Source organism: Girardinichthys multiradiatus, chromosome 18 (assembly GCF_021462225.1).
Source record: "Girardinichthys multiradiatus isolate DD_20200921_A chromosome 18, DD_fGirMul_XY1, whole genome shotgun sequence".
NCBI classification, from domain to species: domain Eukaryota; kingdom Metazoa; phylum Chordata; class Actinopteri; order Cyprinodontiformes; family Goodeidae; genus Girardinichthys; species Girardinichthys multiradiatus.
Window position 1 is genome coordinate 10,451,802 of NC_061810.1, and position 19,335 is coordinate 10,471,136.

At 39.5% G+C, this 19,335-nt stretch overlaps 1 protein-coding gene across 2 annotated transcripts; it reads right to left on the reverse strand.

Annotated features, from left to right (window-relative positions):
* Window positions 1-1,078: 1,078 nt before the first annotated feature.
* LOC124884669 (phosphatidylinositol transfer protein alpha isoform-like) lies at window positions 1,079-18,974 on the reverse strand. Of its 2 annotated transcripts, none has more exons than XM_047392721.1 (12): window positions 18,682-18,974; window positions 15,437-15,467; window positions 8,922-9,067; window positions 8,564-8,655; window positions 8,336-8,343; window positions 8,140-8,214; window positions 7,337-7,414; window positions 6,691-6,768; window positions 6,488-6,598; window positions 6,231-6,353; window positions 2,317-2,372; window positions 1,079-2,230 (listed from the first exon to the last, which is right to left on the reverse strand). In XM_047392721.1, exons 1-11 carry the CDS (start codon window positions 18,696-18,698, stop codon window positions 2,328-2,330), a joined length of 804 nt encoding a protein of 267 aa, XP_047248677.1. In that variant the 5' UTR covers window positions 18,699-18,974; the 3' UTR covers window positions 1,079-2,230; window positions 2,317-2,327. The 2 variants fall into 2 exon arrangements, with proteins under 2 accessions (XP_047248677.1, XP_047248676.1); XM_047392720.1 differs by having other exon boundaries at window positions 2,321-2,372; window positions 18,682-18,958.
* Window positions 18,975-19,335: the final 361 nt, after the last annotated feature.

Here is a 19,335-nt window from a genome sequence, read left to right on the forward strand (position 1 = left end):
TTACTGACCATGGTATCACTGTGCTCAATTGGCCTGCCAACTCTCCTGACCTGAACCCCATAGAGAATCTGTGGGATATTGTGAAGAGAACGTTGAGAGACTCAAGACCCAACACTCTGGATGAGCTAAAGGCCGCTATCGAAGCATCCTGGGCCTCCATAAGAACTCAGCAGTGCCACAGGCTGATTGCCTCCATGCCACGCCGCATTGAAGCAGTCATTTCTGCCAAAGGATTCCCGACCAAGTATTGAGTGCATAACTGTACATGATTATTTGAAGGTTGACGTTTTTTGTATTAAAAACACTTTTCTTTTATTGGTCGGATGAAATATGCTAATTTTGTGAGATAGGAATTTTGGGTTTTCATGAGCTGTATGCCAAAATCATCCGTATTAAGACAATAAAAGACCTGAAATATTTCAGTTAGTGTGCAATGAATCTAAAAATATATGAATGTTAAATTTTCATCATGACATTATGGAAAATAATGAACTTTATCACAATATGCTAATATTTTGAGAAGGACCTGTATGTGTAACATCGTGCTTCCATTTGTCTGTCCCTCTGCTGCTGATACGTTTAACATTAAATCAGCCAAACCCCCTTTAGACATGGGTTGTCACCAGTTGAACCACATCTACTTTCCTATCAATTTAAATTTTGTTGAAAATCATTAATCAGTATAAAAATCTACCCTCCCAAAAACAATATGGCCTTGTACATCCCATTGGGATCTATTTCCAGTCCCGACAATGGTTTCTGCTCAACCGCCACCAAAATGTCACCAGGCAGAGTAACTCGTGGGCCAAATCCTACCAGCTACCAGCAGCCTCCATCTTTGCTGCAGTTCAAACAAATAAGGTTGCACCTATTGCAACTCAATTCTTCAGAATTAATGCCAAAATGCATAAAAAGTTGCTAGTCTACCATGTGTGCAAATGCCAGCTGATCAGCTCAATTATTAGGCCTTTTGTGATGTCATCAACCCAAATATACATAAAGCAGAGTTGTCACTGGTTTTCTCCATTATGTTTTTAAAACTTTGTATTACGTGTAATAAATTACTGGAAATACTGTATATATATCATCATCCAAATGTTTTTATTGTCAGTGAACATTGAAGGCTGGAAAAAAATACACAATGTAGTGACCTTAAATGTTCTACAATTATATGTAGGTGCAAAAACCTATTTTATAACTGGTTTTCAATTACAGAAAAAACTAGCTGAATAAAACTCCTCTATATTTTGACCATTAGGGTATCTATGCTTGTGAATATGCTTTTATTTTGAAGTGTCAAACGTTTAGGGTGCAAACATGGGGTGATTATGTTCGTCTTAATGGACTGCTTCCAGAACTCAATATTAATTGCATAACATACAAATGGAAAACGATGTCTTTAACATAATGCACAAATCCAAAAAACAGAACTCCAGATTATTGCATTTGACACATGACTAGACTCACAATGACAAAATATTCTTAAATCAGCAACCAGTTCAGGTTATTTGAGACATAAAACCCAAACCCACATTCTAAAAAGGTACATACAAGTGTCCAGTACCTCACCAAAATCTGGCCATGTGATGCCAGGATAACCATCTTTTAAAACACCCTCATGTGTCACAAAAAATCTAACTACGTATTTTTACTGTCTCAGGCCACCATGGCAGAATGGAAGGCATAACATGTGGGATAAATGTCAATTTTGCTAAATATTGGGAAATAACAGGAGTATGTATTCTGCTGGGTAATTACAGTAAAAAAACATTTACAAATGTTGACAGAAAACTGCTAGGTTTTTCTTGCTGTGAAAAGTGAACAAAAAATCTGAGAAATTACACAAAATCAAGAGGAGGAACAAATTCCGACAGACTATAGTAGTTGGATATGCTCCTGCCAAGAGGACCCACACTATCACTGTAATATTTTTAAACTTGTAAGAAATAGGCATAAACAAGAATATTTCATCCTATAAGCAGATCTCTTAACTTGCATCTAAAATAAAAAGCTAAAATGAAAGCAGCCGCAGTCAGATTTAAATGTAGTACATAAAAATGCACGATTGCTTTATAATAATGAGCTCTTATTAAGAGCAAATCTTTATTAAGATGTAAAGGGGGTGGGGGTATTCTTGATTATGCCTAGGATGCCACGGTAGTTCCAGTCAGCTTGATGAGTGGAGTGTGAGCTTGCAGGTTGAGGTCAGGTCCTTCTGTGTCACGGGTGTCTGGTGTAGGACAACAGAAAAAGAATAAGACTAATTCTGTTCAGAGAAATATTATCTGAACAACAGTGAAGCTATTTATGACTTACTGACTTGAACATCACTCATCAGCACTCATTCCTTTAATCTCGTCAGTCTCTCTCATCTGTTAACAAAGAAACATGTTAGTGAAAAATCTGCAAAGGTCTAACAATTAATATTTTTATTTAACCATTTTGGGGACCTTGTACTAGTGTGAAAAACATTGTATTTACTTGAAGAACTGGGACAAGCTGGAGTTGCAGTTTGATATTTATATCACTAGATGTCCCCAGAATCTCTGAATTAGACTTTAAAAAGGACATTCTCCAGGTAGATTGATCCTTGTGTTAGTTTTAGATCATCTACAGGTCCTTCTCAAAATATTAGCATATTGTGATAAAGTTCATTATTTTCCATAATGTAATGATGAAAATTTAACATTCATATATTTTAGATTCATTGCACACTAACTGAAATATTTCAGGTCTTTTATTGTCTTAATACGGATGATTTTGGCATACAGCTCATGAAAACCCAAAATTCCTATCTCACAAAATTAGCATATTTCATCCGACCAATAAAAGAAAAGTGTTTTTAATACAAAAAACGTCAACCTTCAAATAATCATGTACAGTCATGCACTCAATACTTGGTCGGGAATCCTTTTGCAGAAATGACTGCTTCAATGCGGCGTGGCATGGAGGCAATCAGCCTGTGGCACTGCTGAGGTCTTATGGAGGCCCAGGATGCTTCGATAGCGGCCTTTAGCTCATCCAGAGTGTTGGGTCTTGAGTCTCTCAACGTTCTCTTCACAATATCCCACAGATTCTCTATGGGGTTCAGGTCAGGAGAGTTGGCAGGCCAATTGAGCACAGTGATACCATGGTCAGTAAACCATTTACCAGTGGTTTTGGCACTGTGAGCAGGTGCCAGGTCGTGCTGAAAAATGAAATCTTCATCTCCATAAAGCTTTTCAGCAGATGGAAGCATGAAGTGCTCCAAAATCTCCTGATAGCTAGCTGCATTGACCCTGCCCTTGATAAAACACAGTGGACCAACACCAGCAGCTGACACGGCACCCCAGACCATCACTGACTGTGGGTACTTGACACTGGACTTCTGGCATTTTGGCATTTCCTTCTCCCCAGTCTTCCTCCAGACTCTGGCACCTTGATTTCCGAATGACATGAAGAGTGATGAACCAGGCTGGGAGTTTTAAAGGCCTCAGGAATCTTTTTCAGGTGTTTAGAGTTAACTCGTTGATTCAGATGATTAGGTTCATAGCTCGTTTAGAGACCCTTTTAATGATATGCTAATTTTATGAGATAGGAATTTTGAGTTTTCATGAGCTGTATGCCAAAATCATCCGTATTAAGACAATAAAAGACCTGAAATATTTCAGTTAGTGTGCAATGAATCTAAAATATATGAATGTTAAATTTTCATCATTACATTATAGAAAATAATGAACTTTATCACAATATGTTACAGACTGCATATTCTTATGTTCTTATGTTGATCTAACAAATATGGGGTTCTCCTTTGCATTTTCCACCCTTTACAATGGCGTTAACAGTGTAATCTGCTCTACACTCTGATATCCCCAGCAGAGCTGCACAGAGAGACGCTGAAAGACCCCTCATTACATTTTACAACCTTCACACCAACGTTTCTGGAGTAGGAGAGCAAGTTATTCTGCAAGTCTTGGTCACATAGCATTAACTGGAATCGCATTAAATTACGAGTTGAATTATCAACGACCCGACAGTAAAAATGCTAGCGTTGGCCTAGCACTCAGCAAATTCCCATCCAGAAAAGCATGTCATGAGGACCACGATGAGTTTACCGAAGACTCTTGTGTATCAAATCAGGCATAATATGAGCTACAACATTTAATTTGCCTTTGGGATTAAAAAAGTATTTTGGAATTTGAATTGAATATGTTTAGAAACAAATGTAAGGTTTTCAAAATTAATGTAGCATGTTGTTAGAACATTATAGAAGCTTTCCTAACTGATTATCCCACATTATAACAGAATATTAATGCCAACTCAAGCTAGTACAGATACAGGAGTCTACACTATCCACATCATTGGTGAGTAGGTGAAGTGCTATACAATCACATGGAAAATATGATGACAGTATGTTGCTTTATTGAATTTACACCAGCATTCATTTTAATGAAACATCAGATTGGCACTGTTTCCGCAAATGCCTATTCTTGCTGTAAAAGATTGAGATTGGTACCAGAACCAAAATGAAATCCTTATTGGGCATCCGGGGTTGGTTTACATATCTAGTTGATTGTTGACAGAATAGAGGTGCACCAACAGACATCTGCATGCTCTAACTGCATCTTTTCTTGCTTCACTTGTTGATGTAAAACATGAATTAAACAATTTTATGTTTTTCAGGATCCCCTCATTTTGTGTAAATATAAGCTGCTCAAAAAAAAAGAAACGCTTTTCAATCAGAGTATAATATCAAGCCAGTTAAAAGTTCTGGACTATTGATCTAGTCAGTTCAGTAGTAGAGGGAGTTCAGTGTCAGCTGTTTTGTTGTTAATGAAATTAACAACGGTTGTACTAAAGGGGCAACCATGCCTCAGACATTTTTATCTCCAGTTTTTATTTGTTTTTCAACATTTTTGCATTTGACCAGGGTCAGTGTCACTACTGGTAGCATGGGGTGATACCTGGACCCAACAAAGGTTGCACAGACAGTCCAATTCAACCAGGATGGCACATCAATACATGCCATTGACCGGAAGGTTTATTGTGTCTCCCAGCACAGCCTCAAGAGCATGGAGGAGATTCCAGAGACATGCTGTTACTCTAGAAGAGCTGGACAGGCCTGTTGGAGGTCCATAATCCATCAGCAGGACCAGTATCTGCTCCTTTGTGCAAGAAGGAACAGGATGAGTACTGCCAGAGCCCTACAAAGTGACCTCAAGTGGGCCAATGACCTGAATGCCTCCAACCAAACCATTAGAAACAGTCTTTATGAGGGTGGCCTGAGGGCCTGATGTTTTGTACTGGGCCCTGTGCTCACTGCCCAGCACCATGGAGGACCACTGGCATTTACCAGAGAACTCCAGAATGGACAGGTTCACCACTAGCGTCCTCTTGTATTCCAAAATGAGAGCAGGTTCAATCTGAGCTCATGTGACAGACGTGAAAGGGTCCGGAGAAGCTGCGGTGAACATTATGCTGCCTGCACCATTGTTCAGCATGATCGGTTTGATGGTGGGTCAGTGTTGGTCTGGGGAGGCATATCCATAGCGGAACGGACAGATCTGTCCAGGATGAATGATGGCACCCTGATGAAATCCTTAGACCCTTCGTTAGACCCTCAACTGGTGCAGCGGGTACTGTGTTCCTCCGTGCTTCATGTGGAAAGAGTATGCAGGCTGTTCCTGGAGGATGAAGGAATTGATACCATTGACTGGCCTCCATGCTCCCCTGGCCTAAAACCATTAGAACATCTCTGGGACATCATGTCTAGGTCCATCCAACGGCACATGGTTCCACCTCAGACTGTCCAGGAGCTCAGTGACACCCTGGTCAGGATCTGGGAGGAGATACCCCAGGACACCATCCATCTCATGACGTTGTCAGACGTCAGGCATGCATACAAGCACGTGGAAGACATACAAACTGCTGAGGACCATTTTAAGTTGATGCAATGACATTTCAGCAAACTGGACAAGTTTGACGTCTTAGTTTGTTTAGTTTATAGTTTTTGGCGACTTCGGATTAAGCCCTGTCTGGGTTGATGATTTTACTCAAATGATGATGCATCCCTTTGTTCATAACACCTTACCCATTCTATATCACTTTGGATATCTAGCATTATTGTTTTTAATTAAGATCAGATGTTTTCCTTTAATTTTTCGGAGCAGTGTACAATAGAACCACAGCAGTAATGCTCCTTATGATGCAGTATCACAAAAATCACAACATTTCTAACAGTCTTCATTCACCTTATCCAGCTCCTTTTTTGTCTCCTCTTCCATACGCCGAATGTCATCCATCGACAGTTCGATCCATTTGTCAATGCTGCAGAACAGCTGCCTGTGGAAGTGGGTAAACAAACGCTTTTCCACCTGGACACAGTGGAAGAAGTGGGTGTGAGCACAACACACACATTCAGATACAGGCAACAGAAGGCAGCAATATTTCCAGTAAAAGTCCCCTATTCTATAAGAAATCTGAATATTATAATCCAAACTTTTTTTACCTTTTGAATGAAGCTTTCCATCTTGTTCTGTAGTCCCATCCACTTGAATTCAACAGTGACTAGCTTGTAGGCACACATGTGAGGACAGTTGGGGTTGTTGGCGAGTTCTTTCTGCAAATCCAGATAAATGGTCGAGATGAAAAAAAAAAGAAGAGACATAAAATCTTTGAGGTCTATTTATAGCATCCAATAATAAACTGTACCTGCCAGTCAGGTCCCAGTGGGCCTCTTCCGGTCTTCTCTGACTTAAAGAGGGCAGGATCCTGGTCTGCCTTGTAGTCCTGTACAATGAAAGTAGCATGTATACTGTTGTTGTGAAAAAAGAACAAGTAACAACTCATGTTACGGCAAAGAGATTTAACCCTCCAGGGTCCCATCACATTTTTTATTTTATTTTTGCATCAGTCTTACTGTGTCGATACAAATTGCAGAACATTTGACCAGGTTGTGTATTTTTGGTCGAACTTTCATTTTTTAACCTTGCAAACTTAAGAGCAATATGTATCCCCTTATTATTGTGTGCCACTGACTCTCATTCAAAATGCAGATTTTAAACACAATTCAATTTCTGATTTTATATTTTCATTCCTTGTTTTGGAATCCCTTCAAGACTTCACGTTTTATTGCTTTATTTCTTAGGTGAAAATATGTTTTCATCTATTGTAACTCTACCAGATTCCACATTAGGCATAGAGAAAAGTCACCTTTTTAAACAACGTTTTCATGACTTTGCAAAAAAAAAAAAAAAAAAGACAAAGATGATCAGTGTTGCTGCTTTGTACACGTCCAGCCCTGGAGTATTAAAACCTTAAACATTTTCAGTTTCTTGGCTAAAATGTTTTCTCTTACCTTTGGATTGATGGCACTTTTATCAGCGATGTCAATATTAATAACCTCCACTGTATCCCATTTATCCACTTTATGTACCTGCAGATAAGAAATAATTACAATTTTTCTTAGTTGCTTGGAGAAGACAAAAAAAAAAAAAAACAGTGTTGAAACATAATGAAGGTTTAGCCAATTACAAAGCAGATGCACTCTATTAACCTTATATATAGCTAGCTACAAGGATAAGAGTTTTACTACAGGTTTGTAGTCCTGAATGGGGAAACAGTCTGAAGAGAGGTTTGCTTGGACCCACAGGGTCCAGGAGGTTTTGGACAACCCTGAAGGTTTTTTGGGGTTTTTTTTCCGCTTGTGTCACTTTGAAGGCCACTGAGCTAATTGTAACAGCCAAGGTGGCGTGTGTTTTAGAAATGTGGATACAGAACTGAAGATAACCACCAAAAAGTACTGTTGAAACAAGAGCTAAATTCCTTCTAAAATAAATAAAATCTCCATCTGTGAAGTAAATCCATGCACAAAGATGTGTGCAGAGAGCCATCAGACTGGAATCATCTGTGGAAACTGTTGACCGTGTTTCAGAGTTTTTCCATTAGGCATGACTCGCTATGAGACTCTCACGGTTAAAACACCCTTCCTTAAGTCAAAATACCATAGTTTCACTGTATTAAAGCTTTGATACAGGAATGTTTAACATGGTGTCACAGCAGAAAAGCAACAACACACCCAGGATCTTTGTTTGAATGTTTTCTGTGTGTGTAACCTATTTGTTAAATCCTAAATCATCACTAAGAGCACTGGTGACTTACGTTCTCCTGATCCCCCATGTCAGGTTTGTGCCACGTCTCGATCTTGATCATAAACTTGTCTTTCATATAGGTGTTCTGTAGTTAAAGGAGAGATGCACAGGATGGTCAGTCAGAAGGGTTCCTTCGGTCTACTACCAAGCAGATATAACATGGCGTATTAGTATGTTTAACTTGGGTATTATTCATGAATACTTACCGTAAGGACTGGAGCAGAAGAAGAGGTGGACGGTGATGGAAGATGAATAACCAGAAACAGAAGGATAAAAAAAAAAAAAGATTAAATTCATCTGCAGATTTGAACATAAACCATATCCTTGTTTCACATACATCATGGAAGCACAGGGTTTAAACAGAGAAGCAGTTGTTTACATATGTGCAGGGTTCAGTTTGTCACATGTTGCTTTATGTGTGCAGTGTGACTCACTTGTCCGGCAGTAGGGATATGCATTCCAGGCCTTCTCGTGCACCTCAAGAGAACCTTTTGGAGCAATCATGCGAATAAACTGCGGCACTTTGCTGCAGAGACAAACATGGATTCCTCCGTTTTTCTAGTGCTTTCACATGATTTTCCTCTGTATTTACATACTTTTCTATGATGTGTACAATTTAACAGATTCAACTCCTTGTATATGTATATATACACTAGTAACACAGATTAGTCCTTGGTGAGATTACTCATACAACATTCACCTTTTAACCCTGGAAACAATAATAGTGATGGTAACTTGACCATTAAAGAGAGTCAGAGGCATGAAGGGTTCAGGTAACCAAAAGTCACCTACCTCTGCAGGTGGTAGACCTTATGGGTGTATTGTCCTTTCTCCCCATCCTGCTCATATGGCTCGTTCACGAGCACCTCCACACCTTCTCCCCCTCCCGTCTCATTTTTACTGGCTTCTGCTACTGTGTACAGCTGGCCCACTTGGTACTAAAATGAAACCAGAAATCCATACAAATTTGCTCTGTTTTGAAAATACATTTTCCTCGCAGCTCATTTCCTCAAACCTCCATAAGGTTAAGTCCCTAACACCCTACAGGGACTTTCAGAAGAAATTATTTCTATTGAACATTTTCACATTACAACCACAAACTTCAATCTATTCTACTGGGATTCCCTGTGATAGAGCAACAAACACTAGTGCATAATTGTCAAGCAGAAGGAAAATGATACAAGATTTACACATATTTTTTCTGTTTGTTTTACAAGTAACAATCTTATAAACATGTCATACATTTTGGTTTATCCTGCCGAGGGAATATTTTGTGGAACCGCCTTTCATTACGATTACAGCTGCAGGTCTTTAGGGTACCTCTCTACCAGCTTTGCACATGTAGAGACTGAGATTTATGCTCATTACTCCTAGCAAAGCAACTCAAGCTCAATTGAAATGGATGGAGAGCATCTGTAACCCTAAGTGTTCAAGTCTTAACACAGGCGGTTAAATGGATTTAGGTCTGGAGTCGAACACATGAATGTGCTTTGATCAATATCACCCGTTGTTGCGCTGGCTGTATGTTTAGGGCCATTGTCCAGTTGAATGGTGAACCTTCACCCTGGTATTTAGCTCCATCCATCATCTGTTTAACTCTAACCAGCTTCTCTGTCCATGCTGAAGAAAGGAATCCCCACACCATAATGCTGCCACCACCTTGTTTCATACTGGAGATGATGTGTTCACAGTAATGCGCATCATTAGTTGTCTGCCTCACATGCAGGCCAAAAAGTCTCATTTAGGTCTCATCTGACCAGAGGCTGTGTCACTACATGGCTTGTGGCAAACTGCAAATAAGACTTAATAATTCCATTTTGGCACTCTTCCATTAAAGTTGGGGTTGTGGAGTGCATTTGTTTTGGCTATCTTGTAAACTGGTTCTCCCACCCGAGTTGTGGATATCTGTAGCTCTTCCAGAGTTACCATCCACTTCTTGGCTGCTTCTCTGATTAATGCTCTCCTTGCTGGGCCTGTCAGTTTAGGTGGACGGCCAAGTCTTGGTAGGTTTGCAGTTGTGCCATATTCTTTCCAATATTAGATGATGGATTAAACAGAGCTCTGTGAGATGTTCAAAGGTTGGAATATTATCAAACCCTGCTTTAAATTTCTCCACAACTTTCTCCCTGACATGTCTGTTATGTTCTTAAGTCTTCATGATGCTGTTTCTGGAACAGCTCAGAAATGTTCTCTAACAAATCTCTGAGACCTTCACAGACCATGTGGATTCATGCTGACATTTCATTACACCGGGTTGTTATGGCTCTGAAAGGTAAACCTCTGCCTCAGGCTTGGGTCTTTCTCAGCCTCTCCCATTTGCACTGGTACCAACTCTCTCCTCAGCTACAAACTTTTACAGGGCCACAGTGGAAAGCATTCTGTGACTCAGCAGGACAGCGTGGTACGCGAACCGCACAGCACAGGAGAGGAAAGACTAAGCACGGATGTAGAGGACAGGACAGGGAATTGTGGGTTGCAGTCTGCCAGACCTGGACTTGGATTATGTTACACGAGTCCAGAAGAAGGCCAGATGCATTGCCAGAGATCCCACCCACTCGGGCTATGAGCTGTTGGCCCCACTTCCATCGGGACGGCGGTTCAGCTGCATTAAATCCAAAACAAACAGACTTAAATACAGTTTCTTTCCCAGAGCTATGAAGGCAATCGCCCCCTGTAGACACTCAACTGTCCATTTCATGACCAATGTCTGTTCACAGGCTACTCTAGCACGAGCTGCACTTTATGTTAATACATCATGCTACATCCCTATGTACATATTTCATACTTCTCTTTAGAAATGTTTTTAGCAGCTATAAGGGCTCCAATTGTCCTCCAGACATGCCTTACAATTTTTGTTAGTGTAGTAATTATGTGGAACAGTTACTATTTTTAGTTCCTGCTTGTGTATGGTCCAATCGTTCTCAGTCACACTGAAAACATGATGTCAGAAGTCTCAGTCTCTCTCTCTCTCCTTAGTATGGGTCTGTCTATCCCACAACATTCAAATTAAAACCAGTTTGTGGATCTAACAGGACAAAACATGAAAAACTTTAAAGTCTCTGATCTAATTTTGTCTGAGAAGGGAGTGACCAAAACATAACCATCTTGGCAGTGAGGTACTGATAAGCCCCACATGGTGGACAACCACAGTTAGCATTTAATTAGGATGGTACTTTTACCAATTAAAGTCAGAGATTTTAAAACGCTGTTGTTTTGAATGTTTTAGATGTTTGAATGTTTAGGAGTTTGCCAACATGACTCATATATAGTTAAGGATGTTGGATTTAAGAAATGGCAGAGAAAAATAAAATGTGATGACTCATGTAAAACACTAACACTAATAATCTAAGTAGAAATCATTTAAAAAATTTTTTTGCTTTTGATCAGTAGTTTAGTTTTTTAAATGAAATGTACAAAATCTATAACTTTGGCAAACAGAGCTAAAATCCTCAGTTGGTAAAGAAAGAAAACCACATTAGAGCAGCAGTGACCGAGAGTAAACCGTTTTCCAACAACTCCTAAACCGAGGCTTTTGCAGAGGAAAAGCTGCAGCCTCTTTCTGACTTGGCTTGCTTCCTCTTCCTCCCTCTCCAGACTACGCAGTCAGGCATAAATGCTGTGCTGCTGGAAACAGTGACTTGCACCCTGGGTGTCGTCAACTCTGTCACTTTAACACACTTGAACCAGATAGAAAAAACCCCTGACAAGCTAAGAGCTTGTCGGGTCGGCTGTTTTATGCAACGCTGAGACATCTAGTCCACCGGGGAAACTGCTGTGTCATTAAGCAAGTTTGCAAGTAGGTTACATTTGAAGTGGAAAAGCCACATCTGGTGCTTCAAGCAGCTTAACCACACCCACCAAAAATCATAATCCTGTATGTGAACTGAGACCAGCGCTGTTCTATGCTGAGGCAAGGCGTTGCTTCATGCTGATGACCTGTTTTGGTAGTACTGGATGTTTAGCTTCTCCTTTGTGCCCAGGAATGTGACTTGCCATGTAAAACCAGTCTGTCTTATTATCATAGACAAATGCAGGGAGCTCCCACAAACAGCCAGCAGCTTGTAACTCTCAGAAAATAACAACCGCTACATGTTCAGACACAGACCTCCGTCTATCAGGTTGGTCAGAGAAAAACAACATGCTGAGTCAGGTCATAACGACTAACAGAAACAAGGAGGGTGTTTTAAGGTTGTATGAGAGCAGGAATCACTGCATTAAAAGATGTTCTGGACTCAGTCACACAGGATAACTAATATTAGTCTGACCAAAATGTCTCAACTGCCTTTCGCCAGTAACCTTTTGGTTCAGAGCTGACTAACAAATATACTGTGATTCATACTTTTAGTGTCATCATTCATTTTTTGATACAATGATAACATTTCTATGGGCTTTTAAATTTAAAAGCCCAGAGAAATGTCACCTCATTTTATTGGATTTATCACAGATGCCAGGTAACGTGTTACAGTAAAGTGCATTTCTGGATCTCAGACGCATCAAAGTCACGATTTGTTTAATTTGCCTCAGAAGTTGGAAAATAAATGTGGGAATGATGCCACACCCAACTTCAATGTGTGTCAGAAAACCAGCTGGATTTGTTGATTGCTGCAGTCATTGAGCAACCTAATTACCGTTAGCAATACACACCCATCGCAGTGCAAATATAAATATATAAATCCGGCAGCCATGTTGGATTTGGAGGTAAGGACTGAAGAAGAATCTTTAAGAGAACATCCCAGCTGATTTATTTGACTTGTAATTCACAAATTCCATCTTCCAACTACAACCTGGACACACCATTAGCCTTTTCTTTTAACTTTTAACTCATTTTTACTCATTGGTTTTCTGCAATTCTCTAAACTACATGATTAAAAAGAATGCTTGTATGTCGAGCCATAAAACCCAATCATGCATCCAGACTTTAGCCAAGGACAGAACCAGGTTATTTATGTTTATTATAAAAAGGAGCGGAAGACACCCTTGTTGTATTGCATGCATTAATAATTTGTAACTCCCCAAATGAAAACATGAAACCTGATATAAAGGAATGGTTCCACCTTTTTTAACAGTTTAGAGGTAGATGAGAAGGCTAGCTCTAGTGTCAGAGGGATTCATCTGACACAAGCATGGCTAATGTAATACGAACCTAGTCAACAGCTAGCATGGCTGTTCTAACTTTGGGAAGTAAACTATTATCTTATCTTCACTCTGTCAATAACTGCTTCTGGTGAATGAAATCTAACAGGGAAGAACAGCCATCCCATTGTACAAGATGGTTTTATAATTAAACAAAACTGTATCCCATTTGCTCTTGCTAAGTATAAAAACATTAAAACTGCACCTATAACAGCAAATCCATGTTAAGTAACTGGATTACACAGGGCACCCTGAGTTGAGATGGTCCTGATCCAAATCAAGATGCTGTAAACATCCCACACTGTTGCTCAACCAACAGGTGAACCAACTGGTCCACATCCAACCTACCACACCGAGGAGAGGAAAAGCCGGTCTCACAGCAAAACTGTGATTAGAGGCTTTAGTGAAATACTGGCTTCTGCTCCATGTGAAGCAATAAAAACAAAGACCTCTCTGTTGAATGTGACATTTGGAATAAAGCACACAATGAGTGAAATGGGAGGGTTCCATCTAGAAGAGCAGCAGGGGGAAGGGCCAAGAGAGGTGAAAAAGCAGAACCGGCTCACCTGAGTATTTGGGTCAAGCCATCCTTTAAGACAAACTAATTTTGACCAAATGCACACTATTGCTACAGGTAGGCACCTAATCTTTAACAGCAGGATTCATTATTGCCCAGCATGAATTATCCTGGAAAGGCAGCAGGATCAGAACCACAGACTGAAATACATTACTAAGAACCCGGGAGAGACAGTGTTAATATTCCACTGGTTCCTAGACTTTTCATTTCAAAATCTTATTTCAAAATTGCTGACTTTTCCGGTCTCAAAAATTCCAATTCACTCTTTCCCATTTTATATGCATAAATTCAAAAGGTCCATTTGAAATTATACCAAATGTTTCTACAGTGGCCAGGTTTGAATACGTAAACTAGGTAAACTGGGAATTAAAATGTTTCTGCTGTTTTCCTAATGAAATTACGGTATAAAAATTCAAGAGTTCATCCTCGTCTGTCACTTCAATAATCTGTGCATGTAACGTACAGGTGCATGCACGCTGCAATGCTAAACTCAACACTAGACTTGCTGGACAGAGAAGCAGCTGACATTATATTAGACAGACATCACCTCTTCCTGTCTTTATGTCTCTTAAAAACACGTTTTGTCAATAGCGTTAGGCCTGGTGGGAATTGAAAGGAATTAAGTATAGAAAATCAAAACAACTTTCAATACTTTACATTTTTCAGACTTCTTAAGGCTGCATAGGAACCCTACGCATGAATAACCAAAGAGAAGGAGCACTAATCCCAACCTTGGAAGAGGCTACAGTCAATTATTGTGTATTTTGAGATGGATTACAGCAAGGTAATCCACACAATACAACACATCTGATGTTCTGCCATCAAAGGTTGGATGTGACACAAACACATTTCAACTATGACTGTAACCACATGCATCAAGAAATGAACAGGTAACTGGAATCCGAGCAATTTCAACTCCACGGTCACTGACTGGTGAACAGGTCAGAGAAAGAACAGAGATGCAAGAAGCTCTTTAAAAGGAAACCCTTGTCCATTCAGCCTGAGAGAGCAAGCCTTTCAGCAGATAACAGGAAGGCTGAGGACAGAAAACACTTTTATTCTTCAAGCTTTTATATGCTGTTAGACAACATGTTGTATTTGGAAATGTTGGGAGCCATTTGGAAATCCCATAGTTAAGACAAAAGCTAAGTTCTCTTTAGACACTGCAGTTTAGTCATGGAAATTACAGTCATCACTAATATTTGATGCTTTAAATTATCCACTCCATAATATTGGCGTAAAACTCCCCTTTTATTTTTAGAAACATTGCCAACTCTTTCACACAGTGGTCCAAAGTCCGAAAACAATACTGTTCAATACTGTTTTTATATCTTCTTATACAACAGCTTGTTGATACAATTCGAAATCCCTACTGGTAGATCAAAGCTTTAGAAAAGCTGCAGATTAAAAATGGGCACAAAAGTCTGATTGTTGCATCTGTGACTGTATGCTGAATAAGCCTGAGCAAAGCATCCTGCCGATAAAAGATAGGGGAATCAGACACATATCTAAATGTGAAACATTTACAGTCTGTTGAGGTCAGTCTTGTGCTTCCACTGATACAATTCAAAGTGAAGTAAAAAAAAAAAATGAGTACCTCCTCGACTGAGATGGGCAGGACAATCCGGCTGTGAAAGGGAAAGAAAAACAAACATTTACTCATTCAACCGGAGAGCACATATCAGGAAGTGATGACATCACAACACCGGTCATAGATTTACTATAGACACATCACATCTGTATAGGGATACGTTATCATGCTTTTCCTCTTTTCAGCAGCTCTCTGATTACATACTCCTATGAGGCTTAAAGGTACAGTACAAGCTGCTAACATTAGTAGTCTTATTTGGTTTATCTAATGTTTATCCATTCTAAATAAAGGCTTCCTAGAAGGTTAATTAAAGGGCTAAAGCCTGAATTTGATTGTTAAACTACTAGCCAGACTTTCCTGGAAGAATCAGCCAGACACATTATACTGTAGTTTACCAGGTTATAAAACACTGCATCATGGTCAGGGCTTCTGGTTTTTTTTCCCAATTTTGTTGTAAATTGTTATCAAACCAGAAAAAAGCTACTCTCCCAAAAACAAGGTTCTATAGCTGCATGTCTCTGGTGAAATCCCTTGAGAAATATGGCACTTGGCACTTTTTGACTACATCCATTTACTTGCTGTTATTTCTTCAGAGATGTTTACTTGTATTCTGCAGAGCTGCAGCAAAGCACTTGAGTCATGTGAGAACACTGTGGGGAAAAGTTCATCTTAGGGTTTACCACTGCAAGCTGATCAGCTCATTTCTTAGCGTGTCGGTGTGAATATAGGAGAAAGAACACAACGCCTTTTTAAAAACTTTGTGTTTTGTGAAATCATTTAGTGAAAATCTTTACTTCATAACACCACTGGACAGCTCTTTAAATCACGTTTTAAAGCAGTCAGTGAAGTGCTCCTGAAATGCATGTCTCAAATAGGAGCTAAGGAAACACCTGCATTAATGGGCTGTGGCTTTTATCTCAACACACACAAGTAATCAGACTATACTACACAGTATCATAAACTCAGACACTGAGATGAGGTGGGTCAGGCACAGGCAAGTTAGACTTGAGGTCAGTAACTAACGAAACCAGGGCCTCACCATGGGGATCACGCAGCTATAAAGTGAGGAAAGACACAAAAATAGTTTATTTTTCCTGTTTATACCCTGCACAATCACAACATGAGCGGCGCTCACAATAGTGCACTTATGTAATATCCAACGTACACCGGGAAGTAGCAAAGCGTGATTTTCTGCTGGAGTCCCCACTATCACAGGAACAAAGAGAGCAGGAAGAGGAAATTATGAAGCTGAAATCAACACTTGTCCAACAAAGTGAACAAACAAAGCCTGGAGCTTTTAGTGGAAACCTTGCATGCAAGTGTGTGTCTGTGTTCTTTGTGCTACCATACAATAGTGAATTAATCACCAACTGTTGTCAGTCTAGCAGAGCTTGAATATTTCATAAGCCCAGATCAGAGTGGAAGGTGAGCTTTTAAGGCATCAACCTGTTGCCTGGTGGGATAAAATAAGATCTGATGCTTGGATCTGATCATTGGCAATGGGCATTTTTCTAATTCAAAATGTGTTATGTTATATTCCAGCACTAGTATGTTCTAAGGCATACCCAGCCTTAATATGCATTCTGATTGAACATAGCTGAGCCTGGTGATGTACTTTGCCCTGTGATCAGATGGCAGTCATTGCTGGATGCCTTCCCAGCAATTATGTGCATACGACAAGAAGTGATAAACCTATGGGGTAAGAACACTGTCAAAAACAATGTGTATGTAAAGACGGAAATGTGTGCATATTAGTCAAAAGTTGTGCATAAGTAAAATCCAAAAGAGGTATTGTATATTTTCTCTATAAGAATACAAAATAAAATGTTACAGCTTCAAGAAATTGCAAACACAAAGTTCAAGTTTACAGTTGTGGTTTATTCTTTATGAATACAATATGCTATAAGAGTTTGTCAATACGATTTCTTTACTATGAGAATACGAATTTACATCAACGACTTGGTGTCACGTGATCTCAGGCTTAGAATATAGTGGGTGGAGTTATACAATGATGGACAGTAGGTGGCAGTATGCACCTCTGAATTTGTTGCGAACCGCCAGCAGAAGAAGAAGAAGCAACACTAGCGCCAAATAAACGGACCAAGAGTATATATTAACGACATTACGACATATATAAACTTTTTAACATTACCTGGCTTTGTACAATAGTTTCTTGGTCTGTCATTTTAGCGCTAGTGGTGCTGCTTCTTCTTCTCTTCTTCTGCTGGCGGTTCGCAACAAATTCAGATGTGCATACCGCCACCTACTGTACATCATTGTATAACTCCACCCACTATATTCTGAGCCTGAGATCACGTGACACCAAGTCGTTGATGTAAATTCGTATTCTCATAGTAAAGAAATCGTATTGACAAACTGTTATAGCATATTGTATTCATAAAGAATAAACCACAACTGTAAACTTGAACTTTGTGTTTGCAATTTCTTGAAGCTGTAACATTTTATTTTGTATTCTTATAGAGAAAATATATAATACCTCTTTTGGATTTTACTTATGCACAACTATTGACTAATATGCACACATTTCCATCTTTACATACACATTGTTTTTGACAGCGTTCTTACCCCATATCAACCCGTCTAGCAAGCACAGGGGTTCATAGACCCCAACACTTGTCTTGTAAGGAAACCTTTTAAAAACGCAGCAACAAACCCCCCTGGAAAAGAACGAGTGTGTTTTATTCAATATGTACCTACATCTTCTCATTGAATAAATATTATATTCAGCGTAGGATAATGGTTCCAGAAAAGGAGATGAAGCCGGGAAAAAAACACCTGACTGCGCCTTCAGGCTCCTTCCATACATTAAACCCCTCTGAAGCCCAGCTGAAAGCCTTAGCTCCATTATGCCGCTATTTCAGGTACAATTCAGTAAACTTGTTTAAGCCGAAATGTCATATCCTCAAATATGTGTTCAAAACCACACTTTTTTCTTAATAGTTTCCTTGCCATATTTGCTAGCTATAAAATGAGCCATAAACAGGAAGAAAGTTAATGTAAGTTCTGCGTTTTAACAACACAGGCAGAAATAAGTTACTAAAATAGCACAATACGTCGGTTTTGAGAATATGAGTTAATAAAAGTGGTTCATATTGTTTAAAGGTTTATTTTCGAATTTAGGTTTTAACAGTTTGGCAGCAGTTCACTGGGTTTTATTTAAGTTCAAAACATTTAAGTCGTCGAAGTGAAAAAGAAACACTGCAAGCGTTGGAAAGTTAAAGCATACTTACAACTCTTTAATCAGCATGTTGGCTGTGCCACCGTCCAAACGTCGCGGTACGAGTGTAGAAAGAGCCGAACCGAGCAGCTCATTCACCGCCGTTTGACAGGCTTTCTTCCTGTTAGATGCAGTGTGTGTAGAAGAGGCGCGGCGTCGCCGAGGAGTTACCCACCTAGTTTCAGGTAACTGGCTGTTGTATTTAGGTGCCGTCGGAGAATTATCAACCTGTTTTACCAGCTTGGACCTGTTTTTTTCTAACGACAAATTTTGCTACTGTTGTTCCTGTCGATATATATATTAGACAAATACAATCCAGTTATTAGTCACTCGGTGTGACTCAAGCTTTTATTTTTCCCCCCACTATTGTGCGAAACTGAAAGATACGAGACCAGAGAAGCGGTCATTGAAATGCCCAGTGTTGCCAGATTGGTTTCTGCCCAATTGAGCTTCACTTTGATACGTTAGCCTGGAAAAAAATAGCTTTCGGTTGGTTGCTAAAATTTGGGCTGCTTTTCACAACAATTGGCGAGTTTCTAGAAAGTATTTATAGGAAAAGTCTATAAAGGAATTCTCATGGTGTGCCAGAAAAGTAAAAACTTACACATTTCAATGTAATGTGTCCTTGCCCTGATGTCGTTAGTTCATTTATTTTGAAATGCAGAGA